Genomic DNA, 24,088 nt, shown 5'->3' with positions numbered 1-24,088 from the left:
GTGTCATTGTCACTTAATAAAGTAACTTAAAGATAGCCTGGGTTCTTTGGGGGGGGGGGGGACACCACACTCCCCTTATGGGAGCGCTGCCCCCCCCCAAGGAGGGGGCAGTGGGCACTCAAAGTGGGGGGGGGGGGGGGGGGATATGGGTGCTAGGGTCTCTACCATAAAGGGGGGGGGGGGTGCCTGGGTGCCACCCCCCGCAAACAGACAGGGCCACCCATGTGTGTAAAAATGGGGTTTATTAAGGTGGGGGAGGGGATGGGGACAGTGGCGGGGGGGGGGGGGGTTGGGGCTGGGGGTGTCCAGGGGTGTCCCACGGCTTCAGTCGTCCTTCAGGCCCCCAAAGACGGAGGAGGGCACCCGCTTCTGCTCCAGCTGCACCTCTGGAGGGGGGGAGGGGGCAAGGGGAGGGGGGTGTCAGGGACCCCCAAACAGGGGGTGTCACACACCCCACACCCCCCCCCCCAACCATGGCAACCCCCCCCCGTCCGTCCCCCCCCACTCCCACCCTGGGGCTGCCATGTGTCCCCCCCCTCCATGACCCCCTTATCTGTCCCCCCTCAGTCCCCTGGGGACCAACGTGTGTGTGTCCCCCACCCAAGACCGTGTCCCCCCCTCCCGTGTCGTCGTCGTCCCCCCCCCCCCACGTACCGTCAGGCTCGGGCTCGTCCTCGTCCCCCAGGTCGATCTCGTCGGGGTTCCCCTGCTGGGACAGGGCGGCCAGAGCCTCCCGCGGGCCCTCGGCCCTGCGCACCCATCAGCACCCGCACCCACGGGTGGGGGGCACCCACGGGTGGGGGGGGGGGCACCCAGGCCCGGTGGTGGGGCTCAGGAAGGTGAGAGGTGATGGGGGGGACAGCACCCATGGGACCAAGGGGAGCCTGTCCTCATTTTTTTTGGGGGGTGGGGCGTGGACAGAGGTCACCCTGGGGAGGTGACAGGGTGATGGGGAGGTGACACCCAATTAAGGGGACCTCGCTCTTGGGATGGGGGGGGCAGGGGTGACGCCCTGGAGGTGCCACCACCCCCCCCACAACCACAAGGTCTTTCTCCTTGGCATGGGGGGGACAACAGGGATGACCCTGGGGAGGTGACAGTCAACCCCCCACCCACAAGGACCAGGTTCAGGTCGGGAGAGTGGGTTTGTTGGTGACCCCGGGGGGGGTGACAGCACCCACCTGACGAAGAGGACCTTCTCGGGGGGGCGGGGGGTGTCCCGCCGCGCTTCGGCCGCCAGCTGCTCCGCTCGCTGCTCCAGCAGCTTCATGTCATCCAGGCCGCTCTGTCCTGGGGCCAGGTCGGACACTGTGGGGACAGGGGGGGGACATTGCTGAGGGGGGGGGGGGGACCACACACATCACCGACAGCAGCCCCACACCTCCACCTCGGTGCCTATAGGTGCTCCCCTACGCCAGAAGTGCTCCCTGTGGGTGCTCCCCACACCCACGGGTGCTCTCCCACCCCAAGAAGCACTCCCTGTTGCAGCCCCATACCCACAGCCGCCCCACAAACACCCCATAGGTGCTCCCCCTTGCCCCCCCCCCCCCCCCCCCAGCACCCATGGGTGCCCCCGCTCACCGGTGCCAGTGGCATTGCTGTAGACCTTGAGCATCTGGGAGGCCATGAAGTTGACCTGGGTGTTGTAGGTGGCCTGGACACTGCGCTTGATGCGCAGCATCTCCCGGATCGTGTCCTCGTTGCCGTGACGGATCTCGAAATCCTTCCAGGTCTGCCAGAAGGTGCCCGTGATCTGCGGAGGGGGACACACAGGGTCACGGGAGGGGGGGACACGGTGACAGGAGGGGCACCCTGTGATACTGGGGACGTGCCTGGTGCCGCGTGCAGCATGTGGATTTGGGGACGTGCTGGTGCTAGGCACCCACATGGCACTGGGGACAACCCTGGCACAGGGCATCCATGTGGCACTGGGAACATCCTGGGTACTGGGGACGTCCTGGCACACCGCACCCATGTGGCACTGGGGATGGCCCTGGCCCCCCCATCCCATACAGGGCACCCCAATACAGCCCCGGGGGCTGCACTGATGTCACGGGGTGCCCCCCACCCCATCCCAGGGCACCCCTGTGTCCCCCAGGCTGGTGACACCCTGAACCCTCACCCCCAGGATAGCACCCACCCCAGTCTTTGCCCCAACGGGTGCCGCCCACCCCTGGGTGCCCCCCCCCACCCCGCGCCGGCGGCGGGTGCTCACACGGGGGTCGCAGATCTGGGAGCAGTAGGTGTAGATGGCGCGGGCCCGATCCACCTCCCCCAGCTTGCACTCCATGTCTGCGAAGCGCAGGCAGAGCTCCCGCGCTGCGTCGTCACCCAGCACCTGCCCGGCACCCACAGGAGACGTCAGCACCCACCAGGGACGTCGACACCCACGGGGGATGTCAGCCAAGTGCATGTCAGGACCCACAGGGGACGTCAGGACCCGTGGGGGGGACGTCAACAACCCCTGGGGGACTGCGTCAAGCACCCGTGGGAGACATCAGCACCCACGGGGGACGTCAGCCCAGCAGGGACAGGATCAGCACCCATGGGATTGCACGAGCACCATGTGAACACCCATGGGTGCACATCAGCACCCACGGGGGACGTCAGCACCCAGGGGTGACACCACCCAACAGACCCATTAGCACCCTCCCCACGCCCACACAGCACCATCACCCGGCCCACGCGGTGCCCCCAGCTCCTCACGCCCACACCACATCCCCCCCTAGTCCCGTGCGGTGTCTCCTTGTCCCCACGGCGTCCCCAGGTCCCCCTACCCACCCAGCATCCCCTTGTGTCCCCCCAATCCCCATGTAATACCCCCCTAAATCCCCCCGCACCCTCCTCGGTGCCCCCTCAGCACCCACCTCGATGGCTTTTTGGTAGATGGGACGGGTGTGGGTGACGCCGTAGAGCTCGGCCGCCCGTTTGATGTAGATGTTGAACATGTCGTGCTGCTGGGCGGGCAGGACAGCGCGGGTGGCACGCTCGTACACCCCCATGGCGTGCCGCGCCAGCCCGAACTCCTCCTCCAGTTTGGCGTACAGCAGGTAGATGGCTGCGGGCACCCGGTAGCACCCGTCAGCGCCCGCACCCACCTCGGGGTGCTGCCGGTGCGCCCCGAGGCAGGGAGGTGGGGAATAATCTGATGGGTGCCCGAGGTGGGAAGAAGGAGGGCTGGGTGCAACACCTCGGGAGGGAGGGGATCCCCAGGGTGCTGGGGGTCCCAACACATGCCCAGCTGGGGTGCCCAGGGGTGCTGGGTGCCCCAAATGCAACACCCAGGGGTGCTGGGAGCCCTGACACACAGACAGGGGGGTAGCCAGGGGAGTAGCCAGGGGGGTTGGGAGCCCCGACATGCACCCAGAGGCACTGGGTGCCCCAACAGACACCCAGGGGTGCTGGGGGCCCCCAGCGTGAGCCCAGTAGGGCAGCGCAGGGGTGCTGGGCACCCTGATGGGAGGGGACAAGGGGTGCTGGGGGTCCCAGCATGCACCCAGGGATGCTGGGCACAGCGAGCGGTTGGGTGCTCACCCACAGGCGCCCACCCTCACACTCCGCCGGGCACCCAGCCCAAAACGCCCACCTCCCCCCCACCCCACACCCACCCCATACCCATCTCTACCACCCCCCCACCCACCGCGCCCCCCTTCTGCCCCTGCGCCCCTACTCTTGGCGTATTTGGGGGGGCACCCATCCAGCGCCTGCTCGAAGAGGTCCCGCGCTCGCTCCAGCTTGCGCCCGCCGTAACGGGCGACGAACTTGCTGAGGTAGGTGTGCCAGATGTCCGCCACGTTGGGCCAGCGGAAGAGCGCGATGCCTCGCTCGTAGGCCTGCGGGTACCCACGGTGGCACCGTTGTCACCACCCTGTCACCGCCCCTGTTTTGCCATCAGGAGCCCCAGGATGCGGTGCCCGCGGTGTCCCCAACACCCTCCCTGGCCACAGGGTCCCCGCGGTGTCCCCCTGCCACATCCCTGAGGTGTCCCCAACACCCTCCCCACAGTGACCCTGACACCCTCCCTTGCCACAGGGTCCCTGTGGTCTCCCCAACACCCTCCCCAGGATCTCCCCGCTACCCTCCTTGGCCGTGGGATGTCCCTGGGTGTCCCCAGCACCCTCCCCGGGGTGTCCCTGGTATCCCCCCCCCCTGCTGTCGGGGTGCCGCAAAGTGCCCACCTTGAAGCTCTCCTCGAAGTAGCCGTGCTCCTCCAGGAAGAGGCCGTAGTTGATGACAATCTGGGGGGTGGCGATGCGCAGGTCCAGGATACGGTCGTACACTGCCTTGGTGGACTGGGGGGGGGGGGGGCACACAGGGGGGTCAGCACCCATCACCCGGCACCCACAGGGGACAGCGGGGTGCCAAGGTTGGGGAGGCAGGCGGGTGGGCAGGGGATGGGAGCATGGGGAAGGGATAGGAGCATCCAGAGTGGACATAGAGGTGTCAAGGGGGGCACCCAAAGGTGATGGGGGCACCCAGAAGGGACACAAAGGTGCCAAGGAGGCACCCAAAGGTGACGGGGGCACCCACAGGGAGGTGTCAAGAGGGACCCAAAGGTGCTGAGGGCACAGGTAGAGAGGATGGGGACACCCAGGGGGGACGTAGGGGGGCCAAGGGGGCACCCACAGGGGACACAGGGCTGCCAAGGGGGGAACCGAGGGGGGGAAAGGTGCTGGGGGTGTGGGGAGGGGATGGGGGCACCCAGAGAGGACATTGGGGTGCCAAAGGGGCATCCAAAGGGGCTTGGGGCACCCAGAGGGGGACATGGGGGTGCCAAGGGAGCCCAAGAAGGTGTGGGGCACCCAGATGGGAGGGAGGGGGCACCCCAAGAGGATATGGGGTGCACGGGGGCAGCCACTGGAGATGGGGTGCACCCCGTGGGGTGAGGGGAGTGCCGAGGAGCCACCCATAGCAGATGGGGGTGGGGGCAAACAGGCACAGAATGGGGGGGGGGCACCCAGTGGTGGTCAAAGGGTAGGGAGAGCAAGGGGGCACCCACAGAAGCCGGGAGAGGACATTGGGGTGCAAAGTAGGGCACCCAGAGCTGCAGGGTGCAGGGAGGGACCCTATAGGGGATTTGGGGGTGCCAGGGGTGGCACAGGGTGAGGGGCATCACCCACCTGGAAGGTGCCCAGGCTCTCCTCCAGGTCAGCCAACATGGACCAGACCTTGAGGGACTTGTAGAGGCGGTTCTGGACGGGCTCCGTGGAGTCAAAGTACTCGGCCCTCTTGGCAGGCAGTGCCGTGGCTTTCTGGGGGTCACACACACACACAGGGGGGTGTCACCAGTGTCCCCAAGGTCCCCACAACCCCCCCGGAGCACCCAGCTGCTCCCATCTCCCTTTTCACCCTCCCAATGGGGAAGATGGAGCCAGAATTCCCCTTACAAGACCCAAGTGTCCCATTAAAGGACCCAGGCACCCGGCTTCGCACCCCCCCCACCCTCAGCACCCATCCCCTGTGGCGGGGCCGGGGGTGCGGGGGACCCAGGTGTCCCGACGGACCCTCAGGATACGTAGGGCCTCGTCGTAGTTCTCGTGGCGCAGCTCCATCTCCCCGAATTCGCACCAGACGGCGGCCAGGTCCTCCACCTGCCGGAAGCGGACGCGGGTGGCCTTGGTCAGGATGGTACGAGCCTGGGGACAGAGGGGACAGTCAGGGTTTCGGGGGTACGACATGGGGGACAGGCGGGGACATGAGGGATAGGTGAGGTTTGGGGGACATTCGGGGTTTGAGGTGGACAGTCAGGGTTTGGGGGGACAGAGGGGACAGTCAGGGCGTGGGGGACACCGGGGGATTGTCAGGGTTTGAGGGGACAAGGGGGACAGTCAGGGTTTGGGGGGGGACAAGGGCAACAGTCGAGGTTTGGGGGACATGGGGGACAGTCAGAGGGTTTGGGGGACACGGGGAAACAGTCAGGGTCTGCAGGGACATTGGGGACAGTTAGGGTTTGCGGGGACACTGGGGACAGCCAGGGTTTGGGGGGACACTGAGGGATAGTCGGGGTTCGGGGGGGTGTCCCCCGGGGGAGGGAACACCAGGGTGTCCCCCCTCACATCATCCAGCTGCCCGTTGTCCTCGTAGAAGCGGGCGAAGGCCACCCACAGCCCGTGCGGGCGCCCCGTCGCCTTGAAGGGGTCCACGGTGCGGACAGCCTCCGTGTAGGTGTTGATGATCTGGGGACACATTGGGGACATGTTGGGGACACCTCCAAATCCCTATGTGCACCCCACTGTCCCCTGGACCTCCCTGGACCGTCAACACCAGGTGCATGTCCCCAGGCATCCCACCCGTGTCCCCACACATCCCCGTGTCTACCCCACCTGTGTTCCCCTTACATGCACCCCGACATCCCTATGTTCCCCTGTAGCCACCCCGATGTCCCCGTGACAAGCGGGTGTCCCCCTGCAGTCACCCAGCCTCCCCATCTGTCTCCCCTATTCATAACTCGGCATCCCCATGTGTCCCCCTACACCTACCCCAGTGTCCCCATGCGTGTGTCCCCTATATAGTCCCCTATACTCACCCCAACATCCTTGTGCGTCTCCCCTACATGCACCCCGGTGTCCCCACGTGTCCCCCCACGCTTACCCTGCTGTCCCCACCTGTCCCCTTATACACACACTGGTGTCCCCCACCACAACCACTCCCGTGTCTCCCCTATACACACCTCACTGTCCCCACACGTCCCCCCACACACACCCTGCTGTCCCCATGTGTCCCTCAACAGCCCCTCCCACCATCCCCAGGTGTCCCCTGTACGCATCCTGGTGTCCCCAGGTGTCCCTCTACGCCCCTCCATGTCCCCCTCACCCTCAATCCAACATTCCCCAGCCACCCGCTGCCCCCCCCCCCGGCGGTGTCCCCACCTGCTCGGGACGTCCCTGGTAGAGCTGCACCCGCTTGTGCCACTCGTGGACGTTGTGGGGGTTCTGGCGCAGCAGGACGCTGTTGAGCAGCAGCGGGCGCCGGGCCATCAGCTGCTCGAAGCGGGCCAGCCGCAGTTCCAGCTCCACCTCCTCTGGGGACGGCGATGGGGACACGGTCACCAGGGGACGCGCGGGGACGGGGTGAACGGCACCCGCAAGGGGTGGGGAGGGGGTGTTGGGGATACCCGGGATGACCGGGATCCCCCCCAAGGTGCTGGGTGACCCTTGAGTTCGGGACAGGGTGTCAGGGGACATGTGGGGATGGGGCGACCGGCACCCATGCAGGGTGCTGGGCACCCCCCGGGGTGGGAACGGGGTGCAGGGGACACCAGGGGGCTGGAGGGGGTGACCAGGACCCCCCCAGGATGCTGGGAAACCCCCAGGGTGGGGACAGGGAGTCGGGGGGTTCCCAGGGGATGAGAGCAGGTGTTGGGGGACACCAGGGATGGGTATAGAGTGTCAGGGGACACCCATGGGGTGCTGGGTGCACCCAGGGGCGAGGATGGGGTCTCAGGGAGCCCCATAGGGTGCTGGGCACCACTAGGATGGGGTGGGGGTGCCAGGGGAAACGCATCGGGTGGGGAAACTGAGGCAGGGCACTGCAGGAACCCCCAAAAAGTCACCCTCCCTGGGGAGAAACTGAGACATGACACGCCCAGACTCAACCTTTTTGGGGGGGAAACTGAGGCAGGGCATCCACAAACTCATTCTTTTTGGGGGGAAACTGAGGCGGGGCACCCCTAAACTCACCGTCCTCCTCCTTGCCCAGCTCCGCGACTGTCTCCATCTTGGCAGCAATGACGCTCTCCTCGAACTGGGCGTAGCTGTCGAAGACCTGGGTGAAGTCCCGCACCGTCATCACTGTCTGCACTGCCTCCTCGTAGACGTCCCGGGCCTGCGGAGACAGCGGGTTGGGGACAGGGATGGGGACAGGGATGGAGTTCCTGGGGTTGGATGGGTCTGGAAGGACAAGGAAGCGGGGCACTGGTGGCCTTGGGGTGGGGACAGGGGCTGTGGCGGCCCTGGGAAGGTTTGGGAAGAGGGGACGGGTGCAGGGGTGGCCCTGGGGGACAGAAACCCCAAATCGTGGTAGCCACAGGGCAGGTGGGTGACCATGGGTGACTAGGGGTAGCCCGCGGGTGGCACTTGAGGACACGTCACCTTCTCGAAGTGGCCGCTGCGGATGTAGCAGTCGGCCAGGGCTCCCCAGAGCCGGCCCAGCTGGTCGGTGAAGCGGGTCAGGCCCCCCCGGATGATGGCACCCGCGTCCAGAGAACGCACCCGCTCTGGGTGCTGGGAGAGCAGCTCGCACAGCTCCTGCCACAGCTTGGGGGGGGACAAGGAGGGGGGTCAGCACCCTGAGGGGATGCCCAGCACTCTGCAGGGGCCCTCAGGACCCCCCAACAGCCATAGAAGCCCCCGGCAGCCACCAGCATCCCTTGGCACCACCCCAACACCCATCACCACCCCACGGTAACTCCCAACACCCATACGAACCCCCCCCAGCACCCACTGGTACCCCTCAGTGCCCATGGGAGCCCCCAAACCCCCTTAGCACCCCCCAACACCCATGGGAGCCCTAAGCACCCACTGGTGGCCCCCCCCAATGCCCATCAGAGCCCTCAGCACCCATCACTGCCACCCAGCACCTCACAGTGACCCCCAGCACCCACTGGCACCCCACAGTACCCATGGGTGGTCCCCAAGGGTGCCCACCTGGTAATTAGACTTGCCCTCCTTGGAGACAAAGCGCTCGTCGTTAACGAGGCGAGCCAGGCGCACGGCGGCCTCGTCCAGGCGCCCCACGGAGCGCAGGTACTCCACGTACTCCTCCGCGCTCTCGGGGCTCAGCTGAGCAGGGGACAATCAGGACCTGTCCCCAATGTCCCCTCCATCCCCTGTGGTGTCCCCGATTCTGTCTGATGTCTCTGCTATAAAGGCTCATCACCGCATCCGTCCCTGTCACCTCTGTCCCTGCCTCCACCCCATGTGTCCCTGCCACCTCTCTCTGGCCCCCATGGCACCTTTGTCCTTGCTCTGTGTCCCTGCCAGCTCTGTCTCTGCCCCGTGTCACCTCTGTCCCTGTCCCTGGGGTCCCCTCTGTCCCCTGACCCGTATCCCCTCTGTCCCCTTGGTCCCCCGTGGTATCCCCAACCCTGTCTGGTGTCACCCATACTGCCTCAACTCTGCTACGAAAACCTGTCATCATCTCTGTCTCTGCCACGTGTCACCTGTTGCTGCTCTGCCACCTCTACCCTCCTCCGTGTCATCCCAGCCACCTCTGTCCCTGCTCTGTGTCACCTCTGCCACCACCCTCCTTGCTCTGTGTCCTCTCTGTCCCTGTTCTGTGTGTCCCTGCCGCTTGACTCTGCCCCGTGCCACCTCTGTCCCTGCTCTGTCACCTCTGGTCCTCTCCGTGTACCTGTCACTGCTGTCCTTACTCTGTGCCACCTCTGTCCCTACCCTGCGTGTCTCTGCCACCTCTGTCCTGGCCCTGTGTCCCCCCGTCCCTGCCAATCCCTCCTGCTCTCCCCATCCCTCTCAACATCCTCCGCGTCCCTCCTGCCGCTTCTGTCCCCACGTCCCCCTCCCACCACCCAAACCACCCGTCCCTTCTGCCACCCCCCAGCACCGCGTGCCACCACCCCAGGGTGACAGCACTGCTTGCGCCATCACCCTGAGGTGACACCGCTGGGTGTACCACCACCCTGCGGTGACTTTATCAGGTGTTCCACCGCCCCAGGGTGCCACCGCCAGCAGCTCCACAACCCCAGTGTGCCACCACTGGCTATGCCACTGTGCCAGGGTGCCACCACCCCAGGGTGCCACCGGGTACCTTCAGGTAACGGCGGTAGACGCGGACGGCGGTCTCGGGCAGGGGGTAGCGCCGGACGAACTGGAGATAGAGGGGCCAGATGCGGTGGTGCTGAGTGATGGGCAGCGCCCGCAAGGCCCGGTCGAAGGTACGGCGCGTCCGCGTGATCCGGCCCTGATCCACCAGGAACTGGCAGTAATCCAGCCAGATGCGGGGCATCTGTGGGGCACGGGGAGAGGGTTATGGGGCTGGGGAAGGCTTGGAGGGTTAGTTATGGGGCTGTGGGGTGTGTGTGGGGGGCAGTTGTGGGGCCGGGAAGGGCTTACGGGGGCAGCTGTGGGGCTCCACAGCTCTGTGTCCCCTCTCTGTCGCCCCTCACGTCCCCAAATCCTTCCCACATGCCCACATCCCCTTCCCCACCTCGGTGTGTCTGCGTCCCCTCCAGCTGCCCTCGCCCCACTCTCCCCGTGTCCCCTGTCTGTCCCCCTGTCCCCTCTCTGTCCCCGTGTCCCCACCTTGTGCATGAAGACGAGGGCGCGCTCGTGGCAGCCGTTGGCCTCCTCGTAGGCAGGGTCGGTGGGGCAGCGTCCCTTCACCTGCTGCCGCCGCTGTCGCAGGTACTGGTACCACAGCTTGTAGCTGGGGAGGGAGATGGGGGGACACGCCTGTCACCCCTGCCACCCCCCCGCCACCACCACGAGGGGACACAGGAGGTTCCTGTCCCACACCCACCCACCAAGGTGCCCCCGGAGCTCTCTGTCCCCACTGAGAACACCGAGGATGTCCCTCTCCCCCTACTCTAAGATGTCCTCTAGGTCCCCCCAAGTGTCCCCGAGGTCCCTGTGCATCCCCCCAGGTGTCCCCGAGGTCCCTGTCCCCCACAAGGACACCCCTGAGGTCCCTGTGTGTCCCCCCCACCTCCTGAAGTGCCCCCAAGTCCCTCTCCCCCCACTGAAGTGCTCCCAGAGCTCCCTGTCCCCAGTGAGGGCACCCAGGATGTCCCCATCCTCCCACTCCAAGATGTCCCCAAGGTCCCCCTGTGGGTTTCCCCCCCACGAGGTGTCCCCGTCCCCCACCCCACCTGCCGGGCAGCTCCCTGAGGGCGCGCTCAAAGAGGAGGTTGAGGCGGTGGCGTGGCCCCTTCTGCCGGGCCTGGGCGTAGCGCAGCCAGCACCGCACCGAGAAGGGATTGCGCAGGATCTCCTCCTCGTGCTGCACGTCCTCCTCCTCCTGGGGACAGCAGGGCGGATGGGGACAGCGGGGTCAGGGGGGGACAAGGGACACGGAGGGGACAGGGGACACGGAGGGGACAGGGAGCGAGAAGGAGGGGGAATAGGGATACGGGGAGCCAGAACGAGGGGTGACAGGGACAGGGAGTGAGGGTGAGGGGTGATGGGGACAGGGAGTGAGGGGTGACGGGGACAAGGAGCAAGAAGGAGGGGTGACGGGGACAAGGAGCGAGGGGTGAGAGGGACACGGGGAGCCAGAATGAGGGGTGATGGGGACAGGGAACGAGGGTGAGAGGTGACAGGGACATGGGGTGACGAGGAGAGGGAGCGAGGGGTGACGGGGACAGGGAGCAAGGAGAGAGGGGGACACGGGGAGCCAGAACGAGAGGTGATGGGGACAGGGCGCGAGAATGAGGGGTGACAAGGACAGGGAGCAAGGAAAGAGGGGGACACGGGGAGCCAGAACGAGGGGTGAGGGGGACAGGGAGCGAGGGTGAGGGGTGACAGGGACACGGGGTGACGGGGACAAGGAGCCAGAAAGAGGGGTGACAGGGACGAGGAGCAAAAACGAGGGGTGACAAGGACAGGGAGGGACGGGGACAGGGAGCGAAGAGAGAGGGGGACACGGGGAGCCAGAACGAGGGGACACGGGGCGAGGGGTGACAGGGACAGAGAGCGAGAACAAGGGGCGGCGGGGACCGGGAGCAAGAAGGTGGGACCCGAGCGAGGGGGACGGCGACGGTGACCAGGCACAAGGGGGGAGAGGGGAGGGGACGGGATCGGGGACACGGGGGGGGGACAGGAGGGGACACGGGGGGTGTCCGTGTCCGTGTCCCTCCCCCCCCCCCCACTCACGAAGCGCAGCTCCTCCCGCTCCGGCATCTCCACCGCGTCCGCCATCTTCTCCCGCTCCGCCATCTCTTCCGGCGCGTCGCGATGACGCCACTTCCGCTCGCACGACAACTCCCTTCCCGCATCCTCATTGGTCGCTGCTCACGCCCTTCAGGGTCTCGCCCCGCCTCCCTCCTCCCTCGGCTCTAACAGCCAACAGGCGGCGGCGGTGCTGGGCGCTCGGCCAATAGGCGGCCGCCGTGTTGCGGGGTGGGGAGGCGGAAGTAGTGGGGCGCTGGAAGCGCCATGGGGGTGAAGCTGGAGATCCTACGGGTGTGTGTGTGTGGGGGGGCAATTAGGGGGCGTGGGGGGGTATTAACCCCGGGGGGGGGGCAGTTAGGGGGGCAATAAGGCTGGGGGGGGGCAGCGAGGGCCTGTCCTGCCCCATGGGGGGGAGATAGTGGGGATATGGCGGAGGGGGGGGACACGGCAGGGACACCCCCGCGTAGGTGACAGCACTGGGGACAGGAGGCGGCACCGGGGCAGAAATGGCAGCGCTGGGGACAGGGGGTGACACCAGGGGACAACCGCTGGCATGGGTGATGGGGACAAGAGGTGACGGTGGGGGGACACCCTGGCACGGGTGACAGCGGTGGGGACGGGAGGTGGCACCCTGGTACAAGTGGTGGGGAGAGGAGGTGGCAGTGGGACCCAGGTGACAATGCTGGGGACTGTCAGTGACAGTGGGACGCAGGGGATGGGGACAGGAGGTGACACTGGGACGCAGGTGCCAGTGCTGGGGACAGGAGGTGACACCAGGGGACACCCTGGCATAGGGCCTGGGGACGGGAGGTGACACTGGGACACAGGTGACGGTGCTGGGGACAGCGGATAACACCCCAGCACAGGTGATGGGGACAGCGGGTGACACCCTCCACACCCTCAGCCGGCTGACGCAGGTGTCACCCGCCGGGTGACCGCGGGGACAGTGCGCGTGGCGGGGGTGTGACAGCGTCCCCTGTCCCCAGATGCTGGTCTACCTGTCCTTCCCCGTCGGCATCTTCTGGGTCTCCAACCAGGCCAGTTACTTCCAGCGGCACGTGGTGGAGCGCAAGGTGGGGGAGGGGCCCGGGGGGGGAGGGGAGGGTGGCCCTGGACACTTGGGTGTGTCCCCCTGGGGTGGGGGAGGGGTGGCCCCAGACCCCTGGGTCCCCCCTCTTTGGGTGCCCCCACCCTTCCCCCACTGAGCCCGCTCTCTTTTTCCAGAGGGAGATTTTTCCTCCGGACGATCCTGACCGGGTAAGAGACCCCGATATGTCCCCAACGTGTCCCCAGTGTGTCCCCCCCAGTGTCCCCAATGTCCCCAGCATCCCCTCGGTGTTCCCCCTACCCGGTGTGGGGTGGTGGTGACACCTTGGGGACATCAGGGATGGGGGGGGGACATCGGGGACGGGGGAGATACTGGGGACATGGAGCGGGGGACATTGGGGACACAACCCCCTCAATGTCCTCACAGTATTCTCAATGTCCCCAGTGTCCCCCACAGTGTCCCCAATATCCCCCCCGTCCCCCCCATCCCTGACATCCCCAACGTCCCTGATGTCCCCAAGGTGTCACCACTGTCCCACACTGGGGGGGATGACACAGGGGACACCTCCACACCCTGGGACACTGGTGACGCCCCTGTCCCCCCCTCCACGGGGTGCGGTCCCTCCCTGGGGCACCCGTGTGTCCCCACCATCCCCTGACACCCCCCCCTGTGTGTCCCCCCCCAGCGACGGGCGATGGCAGAGCTGAAGCAACGGCTGCGGGAGGGGAAGGGGACACGGGACTGAGGGGACACGGGGACACCCAGCCACTGCCCCCCCCCCCCCCACCGCGGTGACACAGGGGACCCGTGGCAGCGTCGTGACGCCAGCGCCATGGCCGTGTTGGTGACAGAGGGGACACGTGGCCGCTCGACGTGGCTTCGTCGTGACACCGTGGCTGTGTTGGTGACAGAGGGGACACGTGGCCTCATCCTGTCACCGTGGGCATGTCCCGACGCCATCGCTGTGGCCGTATTGGTGACAAAGGGGACACGTGGCTTCATCTTTGTGCCATCGCTGTGACCATGGTGGTGACAGACGGGACATGTGGCTGCAGCCGGACGCCATCACCGTGGCCGTGCTGGTGACAGAGGGGACATGACGGCCACGTCCTGTCACCGTGGATTCATCCTGATGCCACCACCGCGTCCGTCTTGGTGACGGAGGGGACGTACGGCCACGTGCTGTCACCACGGCCGCATCGTGACGCTGCCGCAGTGACCGCATTGGTGACAGAGGGGACACGTGGCTTCGTCCTGACGCCGTCGCCGTGAACGTGTTGGTGACAGAGGGGACACGTGGCTTCATCCTGATGCCATCGCTGGGAACGTGTCGGTGGCAGAGGGGACATATGGCTGCATCTCGTCACCACATCCATGACAGAAGGGACATGTGGCCGCATCCTGATGCCAGCGCTGCAGCCGCACGGGTGACAGTGGGGACACGTGGCCGTCCCCGTGTCCCTGCCCTGGCAGCATCGCCGTGACGGCTGGTGACACGTGTCTGTACCTGCCACCGTCCTGGTGCCATTGCCGTGACCGCCGTGACCTCAGTGTTGGAGGGGACAAGTGACACCCCGGGTGTCCCCACCCCCCAATAAATGGCACTGGCACCATCTGCGTGGGGCGGTCACGGTGACGGGGCGGTCCCCAGGGTGTCACCAAGGGGGTTGGTGTCCCCCAGTGTGTCACGGGGGGGTGGCTTGGGTGTCCCCTAGTGCCACCCATCTGCCGTGGGTGTCCCCTGGTGCCACCCCCGTGGGTGCCCTGTGTCCCCAGGTGTCACCCATCTGCTGCGGGTGTCCCCTGACCCCTGTGCCGCCCCCCCGGGATGTCCAGTGTCCCCTGATGCCACCCAGCAGTGACGGGTGCCTTGTTCCTCCCCCCCCCCCCCCTCCCCAATGCCACCCGTGTCCCCAAGGCCACCCCTTGTCCCCAGGTGTCACAGGCCCCACAGTGACAAGATCGGGGAGGGGTTTATTGGGGGGTGACAGGCTGGGGGACACACACGGGGTGCCATCGCGGGCTCGGGGACGTGGGGGTGTCGGTGGCTCTGGGAGCTCAGTCCTGTGGGGAGATGGTGGGGGTGGGGGGGGGGGATAGCACCCAGGGGATGTCCCCTGGGTGTCCCCCCACCCTGGGTGTCCCGTCCCCCCCCTTGTCCAGGTCCTTCTCCCCCAGCGGGTGTCCCCGTGGGGTGTGCCCCCCCCCCCCCCCAAATCCCCCCTCTCCCTGGGTCCCCCCCCCCCCACTTCTGCCCCCCCCCCACCCCCCCAGTTCACTCCCCCACCCTTCGTGTGTCCCCCCCCCCGGTGTGTCTCCCCCCCCCGAACCCCCACCTTGCCGGGGGTGGGCCCGAAACCGGGCAGCCGGGGCACGGGCAGCCGCTGCTCGTCCATCCGCCGGCCCTGGGTGTTCGCCAGCAGCTCCAGCAACGACGCCAGTTCGGGGGGGGGCGGGCTGCCCCCCCCGCCTGCACCCGACACATGGCACCCACGCACGGCACCACCACCCACCCCCACCCCACCTCGGCACCCACAGAACTCCGGGGGACCTCCAGATGTCCCCCTCCCCAGCACCCACAGACCCCCCCCGGCACCCACAGACCCCCCCCCCCGGCACCCACAGAACCCCCACGACACCCACAGTTCCCCCCCCAGCACCCACAGACCCCCCCCCAGCCCCCCCCAACCATAGCACCCCTCAGCACCCCCACGCCCCCTCCACCTCAGTGTCCCCCTTGTCCCCTCCACGTCCACGCCGTGTCCCCTGTCCCCCCCCCCCCCCCCCACTCCCCGTGTCCCCCCCACCCGTGTCCCCTCACCTCCGGGCCCCCCCAGGCTGCAGCGCTGTTCGTCCATGCGGGCGCCCTGCACGGAGCTCAGCAGGGAGAAAAACCCCTCCTGCTCCGGGGACCCCCTCTCTGATGGGGACCCCCCCTCTGCCGGGGACCCCCCCTCTGCTGGGGACCCCCCCTGGAACGGAGACACCCCCCCCGGTAATGGGGAACCCCCCTGAAATAGGGGGGGGAACCCCCCTGAAATGGGGAGGACCCCCCCAGTAATGGGGATCCCCCCCCTAAAATGGGGGGACCCCCCCCGAAATGGGGGGGACCCCCCCGGTAATGGGGACCCCCCCCAATAATGGGGACCCCCCCCTAAAATGGGGGACCCCCCCTGAAATGGGGGGATTCCCCCCAGTAATGGGGACCCCCCCCCTAAAATGGGGGGACCTCCCTCGGTAATGGGGACCCCCCCCACTGCAAAGGGCACCCCTTGACAAAATTGGGGGGGACCCCCCCTGCAATGGGGGGCACCCCCCACTCCATTCCCTCCCCGTGGGTGCCCCCCCCCCCACCCGTGGGTGTCCCCCCACACCCTCCCCTTTGTCCCTTCCCCCCCCCCCCCCCACGCGTGTTCCCCCTTCTGGGTGCTCCCCCCTTCTGGGTGCTCCCCATCCGTGGGTGCCCCCCCCCCCACCCGTGGGTGCCCTCACCCCCGCGGGTGCGTGGCTGGGTGCTGTCTCCTCCGGGGCGGCCATGGTGGGTGCAGCACCCACACCCCACGCTGCCCCTTATACCCACGCCCCCCCCCCCCCGCCCCAGCTCAGCCGGGGGTGGGTGGGGGGGTCACGGGGGGGGAGTGGGTGACACGGGGGGGGGGGGGCACGGGGAGGATGGGAGCGGGGAGGGGGATGGGCAGAGCTGCGCGGGGGGGGGGGGGGGCTGGGGGCACCCATGGGTGCTCTGGGTGTTTGTGGGTGCTGTGGGGTGCCCGTGGGTGCTGTGGGGTGACTGTGGGTGTTGTGGGGTGTCTCTGGGTGCCGTGGGGTGCCCGTGGGTGCTCAGGGTGTCTGTGGGTGCTGTGGGGTGCCCGTGGGTGCCGTGGGGTGCCTGTGAGTGCTGTGGGATGCCCGTGGGTGCCGTGGGGTGTCTTTGGGTGCCGTGGGGTACCCGTGGGTGCTGGGGAGTGTCTGTGGGTGCTGTGGGGTGCCCGTGGGTGCCGTGGGGTGTCTGTGAGTGCTGTGGGGTGTCTTTGGGTGCCGTGGGGTGCCCGTGGGTGCTGTGGGGCGTCTTTGGGTGCCCGTGGGTGCTGTGGGGTGTCTGTGGGTGCTGTGGGTGCCGTGGGGTGTCTTTGGGTGCCCTGGGGCGCCCGTGGGTGCCGTGGGGTGTCTGTGAGTGCTGTGGGGTGTCTTTGGGTGCCGTGGGGTGCCCGTGGGTGCTGTGGGGCATCTTTGGGTGCCCGTGGGTGCTGTGGGGTGTCTGTGGGTGCTGTGGGGTGCCCGTGGGTGCCGTGGGGTGTCTTTGGGTGCCCTGGGGCGCCCGTGGGTGCCGTGGGTCCCCGTGGGGTGCCCTGCGCTGTGCAGGGGCGCTGACAGATGCTCCGGGCACCCACGGGTGCCGCAGTCTCCCAGCGCGGGGGGGGGTGGGTGGGTGGGGGGGGTGTTGGGGGGGGGGGGCCCCCCCCGCCGTGTCCCCAATCCCCCCCTGGCAGCCGGGAGCAATTAACCAAATGGCTCTTAATTGCACCCATAATTCCCCCCTTCCCCCCCCGGCCACCTGGGAAACCATTTTATTGGGGGGGGGGCACCCAGCTGTGCTCCCCACCATCTGCTTGGGTGCTGTAGCACCCATGGGTGCTGGGGGTGTGTGTGTGTGTGCACCCATCACTTTGGGGGGGGGGGGCAGGGGACCCCTCCACCGCGGGGTCAGGGTGGGGACAAAGGGGGTGACACGGGTGACGTGGGGGGGCACCCTGTGTAACCCATCCCCCCCACCCATGGGTGCCACTCACCGACGAGGACCTCATGGGTGCAGGGGGGGGTCGGCCAGGGCCCCCCCACCCAGGATGAAGACGAGGGGGGGGACACACCCAGAGACACCCACGGGGACACCCAGGGATGGGGGGGGGGGCACCCACGGGGACACCCACGGGGACACCCAGGGATTGGGGACACCCGGGGGGGTTCCCGTGGGGGGGACGACACCCATGGGTGGGGGGTGTCTCACCCCAGGGGTGATGGGGACACGCAGGTCGGGGGATCCCTGGGGTGGGGGTGGGGGGGGACACCCAGGTTGGGAGACCCCCCCCGGGGTGGGAGCACCCATGGGTGGGGGGCACCCTTGTGGGGGAGGGGGAGACCCAGGCGTCCGGGGGGGGGTGAGGGAGAGGGAAGGGGTCAAGGGTCACCCCAACCTTCCATTCCCCCTCCTTTATGACGCTCCTGTGACGTCATTGAGGAGCTCCGCGGGGGGGGGGGGGGGGCAGGTCCGGGCCCCCGCCCCTCCCCCACCCCAGCTGGCGGACCCAAGCGGTCGGACATCCCCCCCCCCCGAACACTGTGTCCCCCCCCCCCGTGTCCCCAAATGTCCCGTGTCGCCCCCCACCCCCCGTGTGCTCCCCTGTGGGCGTGGTCCCGCCTCGCCCCGCCCCTCGCTCCTGAAGGGGCGTGGTCGCGGTGGGCGGGGCCCACCAAAGGCGCGGGGGCGGGAAAAAGGGGGCGGGGGGGGGCGGGGCGTCGCTCGTTCTGACCACGCCTCCCAGCAGCACAAAGCCCCGCCCGATTCCTCGGCTTTGGCCCCGCCCCGCGGTTGCCCGGGGCGACGCCCCCCGTCTCTCACTCCCCCCCTCCCCCCCGCGCTTTACGGCGGCCGCGCGGCGCTTTTGCGACGTTGTGGGCCGTAAAGCGGGAGCGGGGAGCGGCCGGCGGAAGGTGGGTCCTGGGGGGTCCTGGGGGTGGGAAGGGCCCCGTCTGTCCCCCCCGCCCCCCCCTAGCCCATGGGGGTCCTTTCTGGGTGCCCCCCACCCCAGGGCTCCCAGGGGTGCCCACCCAACCCCTCCAGCTGCCCCCCAAACCCCTCCAACCACCCTTCTAACACCCTCCTGACCCCTCTAACACCACCCCGACCCCCTCTAAGTGCCCTCTGGCCCCCCTCAACCCCCTCTAACACCCCCTGACCCCCCCGTTTTTCTCTCTCTCTGCCCCCCCCCCGCCCCCCGCCCCTCAGGAAGATGGACGCCCGCTTCACCCGAGGGAAGTCTCCCATCCTGGAACGAGCCCTGGGCCGCCCCCGCACCGAGGTGAGCCTCAGCGCCTTCGCCCTCCTCTTCTCCGAGCTGGTCCAGTACTGCCAGAACCGCGTCTATTCGGTAGCCGAGCTCCAGGCCAAACTAGCCCGTTTGGGCCACCAAGTGGGGCTTCGCGTCCTCGACGCCTTGGTAGCCCGGGAGAAAAGCGGTCGACGTGAAACCAAAGTCCTCAACGTCCTCCTCTTCGTCAAGGGTCCCGTTTGGCGAGCTCTTTTCGGGAAAGAAGCCGATAAATTGGAACAAGCCAACGATGATGACAAGACTTATTACGTCATCGAGAAGGAACCGTTGGTCAACACCTACATCTCGGTCCCCAAGGAGAACAGCACCCTCAACTGCGCCGCCTTCACCGCCGGTTTGGTGGAAGCCGTCCTCACCGCCAGCGGTTTTCCGGCCAAGGTCACGGCTCACTGGCACAAAGGCACCACCCTCATGATCAAGTTCGAGGAGGCCGTCATCGCTCGCGATAAGAGCCTGGAAGGGCGCTGAGGGGACGGCACGGGGCGGGGACGGTCACGCGCGGGGACGTTGGAGCTGGTTCGGGTCCCTCGTCGCCACCCGATGTCCCTCCTGATGGCCCGTGTCCTCCCTTGGGGATGTGGGAGCTGGTTTGGGTCCCTCACCGCTGTCCCTTGTCCTTCCGGATGGCTGTTGGCGTCCCGTGAGGACGTTGGAGCTGGTTTGGGTCCCTCGCCACCACCCCGATGTCCCTTCTGATGGCCCTTGGCCTTCTTGGGGACGTTGGAGCTGGTTTGGGTTCCCTCCCACCACCCGGTGTCCCTTCTGATGGCTCTTGGCCTCCTCTGGGGACACTGGAGCTGGTTTGGGTCCCTTGTCACCATCCAATGTCCTTCCTGATGGCCTGTGTCCTCCCTTGGGGACATTGGAGCTGGTTTGGGTCCCTCACGGCTGTCCTTTGTCCCTCCTGATGGCCCATGTCCTCCCTTGGGGATGTTGGAGCTGGTTTGGGTCGCTCACCACCATCCAATGTCCTTCCTGATGGCCCTTGATGTCCCTCAGGGCCACTGGAGCTGGTTTGGGTCCCTTGTCACCATCTGATGTCCTTCCTGATGGCCCGTGTCCTCCCCTGTGGACACTGGAGGTGGTTTGGGTTCCTCATCACCGTCCCTCGTCCCTCCTGATGGCCTGTGTCCTCCCTCGGTGACGCTGGGGTCCCCTAATGCCCCTGGATACCACCCCTCGTCCCTTCTGATTGTCCTTGGCCTCCCTTGGGGACATTGAGGGCTGGTTGGTGTCCCTCACCACTGTCCCTTGTCCCTCGTGTTGGCCCTCGGTGTCTCTCGGGGACACTCGCCTTGGTTGGTGTCACTATAAATCATCTCTTGTCCCTCCTGATGGCCCTTGGCTCTTGTTTGGGGGGGTTTGGGGACATCCTGGGGCTGGTTTGGGTCCTCCGACACCATCCCTTGTCCCTCCTGATGGCCCTCGGCTCTTGTTTGGGGGTTTGGGGACATCCTGGGGCTGGTTTGTGTCCTCCGACACCGTCCCTTGTCCCTCCTGATGGCCCTTGACCTCCCTTGGGGACACTGGGGTCCCTTTGGGTCCTTTTCCACCGTCCCTTGACCCTCGTGGTGGCTCTTGGCCTCCCTTGGGGACACTGGGGCCAGTCCATGTCCCTCACCACTGTCCCTTGTTCCCCCCCTGATGGCCCTTGGTGTCTCTTGGGGACATTCAGGCTGGTCCCTGTCCCTCCCGGTGTCCCTCCGTTCATCACTGGGGGCTTGGGGACACCCCCGGGGTGGCTCCTGTCACTCCACAGTGGCACCGTCCCCTCGGGGGCTTTGAGTCTGTGGTGGGGACAGTTGGTGTCCCCAAATCCTGTCCCTTGTCCCTCCTGGGGACGTGCCATGTCCCGTCTCTCTTTGGTGACAATGGGGCTGGTCCTCGGGGTCATGGAGTGTCTGTCCCCTGTCCCTCTGGGGACACCGGGGCTGGGCCCTGGGGACACCAAGTTGTCCCCTGTCTCCTTGGGGACACTGGGGTTGGTTCTTCGGGACATGGGCGTGTGACCCCATTTCCTTGGGGACACCCGTCTGGTTGTTGGGGACAGTGGGGTGTCCCCTGTGCCCTTGGGGACACTGAGCTGGTCCTTGAGGACACCAGAACTGGTCCTTGGGGACACCAGGTTGTCCCCTGTCCTCTTGGGGTCACCAGGGCTGCTCCTTGGGGACACTGGGGTATCCCCTATCCCCTTGGGGGTGCCAGGATGGTCCTTGGGGACATGGGGGTGTCCCCCATCTCCTTGGGGACACTGGGGCTCATCCCTGGGGTGTCCTTGTCCCCTTGGGGACACTGGGGCTGGTCCTTGGGGACAGCGGGTTGTCCCCGATCTCTTTGGGGACACCGTTCTGGTTGCTGGGCACAGCGGGGTGTCCCCTGTGCCCTTGGGGACACCGAGCTGGTCCTTGGGGACAAGGGGAGGGGGTGTCCCTGTCCCCATGGGAACACTGGGGTGGTCCTTGGGGACATACCAGCCCCCTTGGGGACCCGGACCCCACCCCTGGGTGCCATCGCTGTCACGCACCGGATGGCCGCACCCTGTCCCCATGTGTCTGTCCCCCCCCCACCCAAAGCCACTTCCTCCCCCCAAAGTGCTGCGCTGGCACCCAGGCGGGGGCCACCCCGCTGGCACATGTCCCCAGGGAGGTGGGGGGGGGGGGGGGGGAGGGGAAGTGACACGTGTCACCGAGTGGGTGGGGGGTCCTGTGTGTGTTGGTGGCCCTGGGTGTCACCCGCTGCCACCGGCTGAGCCCGGACGCGCTCGCTGCACCCATGGGGCAGGGCCGGGCAGGTGCTGGGGGGGCTCGGGGGGGGTGGTGGCAGCTCCCTGTCGTCGTGTCGTGTGTCGTGTCCCCCCCCCCCGCCATCTTGCTGACCGGTGTCCCTTGTCCCCACAGGCAGGGGGTGGCCGTGGGACGTCGGGGTCCACCCGGGGCTCTGCCTGCTGCTGGTGGCCACTGGCCTGGCCTGGGGGGGGCTGCTGGGGGTGCTGCTGGGGCGGCGTGAGTGTGTGGGGGGGGACACGGGGGGGACGTGGGGACATAGAGGGGTATGGGGACATGGGGGGGACTGGGAGGGACATGGGGGGGATGTGGGAGGGTGGGGGGGGGACACGGGGGACATGGGGGGGTTGCGGGGGACTGGGGGGGACATGGGGGGGAGTGTGGGGACACGGGGGGTATGGGGACACAGGGGACATCTGGGGACACATGGGGAGACAGAGGGGGTGTGGGGACATGGGGGACGTTGGGGACATGAGGGGTGTGGGGGGACACAGATGTTTGGGGGGACACACGGGGGGGTGACGGGGGTGACAGGGTGCCGGTGTCCCCGTCCCCAGACGCGGCGCTGAGCCAGGAGATCCGGCACCTGCGGGAGAGTCAGGAGCTGCTGGAGGGGAACGGTGACACTGGGGACAGGGGGGGACAAGGGGACGTGGGGGGGGGGGCTCGGGGGAGCGGGGGTGTGACAGCGGGTGGTCACGGGTGACAGGAGGGGACAGGGGTGGCAGTGGGTGACGGTGGGTGACAGTGGCAGGGACGGCAGTGGTGTGGGCACGGTGGTGGGTGGCAGCGGGTGGCGGTGGCACTGGTGGCAGTGGGTGACAGTGGGTGACGGTGGCGGTGGCACTGGTGGCAGTGGTGGCAGTGGGTGACAGTGGGTGGCGGTGGCACTGGTGGCAGCGGGTGGCGGTGGCACTGGTGGCAGTGGTGGCAGTGGGTGACAGTGGCGGTGGCACTGGTGGCAGTGGTGGCAGCGGGTGGCGGTGGGTGGCGGTGGCACTGGTGGCAGCGGGTGGCGGTGGCACTGGTGGCAGTGGTGGCAGTGGGTGACAGTGGGTGACAGTGGGTGGCGGTGGCACTGGTGGCAGCAGGTGACAGCAGGTGATAGTGGCACTGGTGGCACTGGTGGCAGCAGGTGACAGCGGGTGATAGTGGGTGGCACTGGTGGCAGTGGGTGGCGGTGGCACTGGTGGCAGTGGGTGGCAGTGGGTGACATGTCCCCGCAGGGTCGGCGCTGGCGCTGGCGCTGGCGACGCTGGAGGGGAACCAGACGCGGCTGCAGCAGCGCGGTGGGTGGCACTGTCACCCCTGTCACCCCCCCGTGTCACCACCCCGTGCCCATACCCCCCGTGTCACCCCCTCGCCAGTGTCACCTTTGTGTCCCCCACGTCCCCCTGTATCTCCCCAATGTCCCCCATGTCCCCGTGTCCCCTCAATGTCCCCCATGTCCCTGTATCCCCAATGTCCCCGATGTCCCCGTGTCCCCTCAATGTCCCCGATGTCCCTGTGTCCCCTCAGTGTCCCCAATGTCCCTGTATCCCCCATGTCCCCGTGTCCCCTCAATGTCCCCGTGTCCCCTCAATGTCCCCAATGTCCCTGTGTCCCCTCAATGTCCCCGATGTCCCCGTGTCCCCTCGATGTCCCCATGTCCCCTCAATGTCCCCAATGTCCCTGTATCCCCAATGTCCCTGATGTCCCCGTGTCCCCTCGATGTCCCTGTGTCCCCTCAATGTCCCCAATGTCCCTGTATCCCCAATGTCCCCGATGTCCCCATGTCCCCTCAATGTCCCCGTGTCCCCTCAATGTCCCCCATGTCCCTGTATCCCCAATGTCCCCGATGTCCCCGTGTCCCCTCAATGTCCCCGATGTCCCTGTGTCCCCTCAATGTCCCCAATGTCCCTGTATCCCCAATGTCCCCGATGTCCCCGTGTCCCCTCGATGTCCCCGTGTCCCCTCAATGTCCCCAATGTCCCTGTATCCCCAATGTCCCCGATGTCCCCGTGTCCCCTCAATGTCCCCCATGTCCCTGTATCCCCAATGTCCCCGATGTCCCCGTGTCCCCTCAATGTCCCCGATGTCCCTGTGTCCCCTCAATGTCCCCAATGTCCCTGTATCCCCAATGTCCCCGATGTCCCCGTGTCCCCTCAATGTCCCCAATGTCCCTGTATCCCCAATGTCCCCGATGTCCCCGTGTCCCCTCAATGTCCCCGATGTCCCTGTGTCCCCCAATGTCCCCGATGTCCCTGTGTCTCCCCGATGTCCCTGTGTCTCCCCAATGTCCCTGATGTCCCCAATGTCCCTGTA

At 67.4% G+C, this 24,088-nt stretch overlaps 4 protein-coding genes across 4 annotated transcripts; 2 read left to right on the top strand and 2 right to left on the bottom strand.

The window, feature by feature from the left end:
* Positions 1 to 272: 272 nt before the first annotated feature.
* XAB2 (XPA binding protein 2) lies at positions 273 to 11,928 on the bottom strand. The gene is made up of 19 exons (XM_049797843.1): positions 11,829 to 11,928; positions 10,826 to 10,974; positions 10,260 to 10,383; positions 9,766 to 9,963; positions 8,646 to 8,780; positions 8,091 to 8,255; positions 7,680 to 7,824; positions 6,870 to 7,021; positions 6,057 to 6,176; positions 5,505 to 5,636; positions 5,121 to 5,252; positions 4,179 to 4,292; positions 3,671 to 3,833; positions 2,868 to 3,058; positions 2,216 to 2,338; positions 1,582 to 1,753; positions 1,182 to 1,308; positions 655 to 749; positions 273 to 386 (listed from the first exon to the last, which is right to left on the bottom strand). Exons 1-19 carry the CDS (start codon positions 11,889 to 11,891, stop codon positions 325 to 327), a joined length of 2,562 nt encoding a protein of 853 aa, XP_049653800.1. The 5' UTR covers positions 11,892 to 11,928; the 3' UTR covers positions 273 to 324.
* Positions 11,929 to 12,015: 87 nt separating this feature from the next.
* LOC126037510 (protein PET100 homolog, mitochondrial) lies at positions 12,016 to 14,761 on the top strand. Its single transcript, XM_049797845.1, has 4 exons — positions 12,016 to 12,137; positions 12,833 to 12,919; positions 13,071 to 13,103; positions 13,580 to 14,761. The coding sequence occupies exons 1-4, from the start codon at positions 12,111 to 12,113 to the stop codon at positions 13,637 to 13,639; spliced, it is 207 nt and encodes a 68-aa protein (XP_049653802.1). The 5' UTR covers positions 12,016 to 12,110; the 3' UTR covers positions 13,640 to 14,761.
* Positions 14,762 to 14,844: 83 nt separating this feature from the next.
* On the bottom strand, positions 14,845 to 16,448 carry PCP2 (Purkinje cell protein 2). The gene is made up of 4 exons (XM_049797840.1): positions 16,387 to 16,448; positions 15,716 to 15,866; positions 15,231 to 15,364; positions 14,845 to 14,958 (listed from the first exon to the last, which is right to left on the bottom strand). The coding sequence occupies exons 1-4, from the start codon at positions 16,429 to 16,431 to the stop codon at positions 14,953 to 14,955; spliced, it is 336 nt and encodes a 111-aa protein (XP_049653797.1). The 5' UTR covers positions 16,432 to 16,448; the 3' UTR covers positions 14,845 to 14,952.
* Positions 16,449 to 18,532: 2,084 nt separating this feature from the next.
* TRAPPC5 (trafficking protein particle complex subunit 5) lies at positions 18,533 to 20,333 on the top strand. Its single transcript, XM_049797844.1, has 2 exons — positions 18,533 to 18,603; positions 18,899 to 20,333. The coding sequence occupies exon 2, from the start codon at positions 18,903 to 18,905 to the stop codon at positions 19,467 to 19,469; it is 567 nt and encodes a 188-aa protein (XP_049653801.1). The 5' UTR covers positions 18,533 to 18,603; positions 18,899 to 18,902; the 3' UTR covers positions 19,470 to 20,333.
* The last annotated feature ends 3,755 nt before the right edge of the window (positions 20,334 to 24,088 follow it).

Source organism: Accipiter gentilis, unplaced genomic scaffold, assembly GCF_929443795.1.
Source record: "Accipiter gentilis unplaced genomic scaffold, bAccGen1.1, whole genome shotgun sequence".
NCBI lineage: Eukaryota > Metazoa > Chordata > Aves > Accipitriformes > Accipitridae > Astur > Astur gentilis.
The sequence above is the reverse complement of the archived record's forward strand: the minus strand, read 5'-3'. Positions and strand labels throughout refer to the sequence as shown.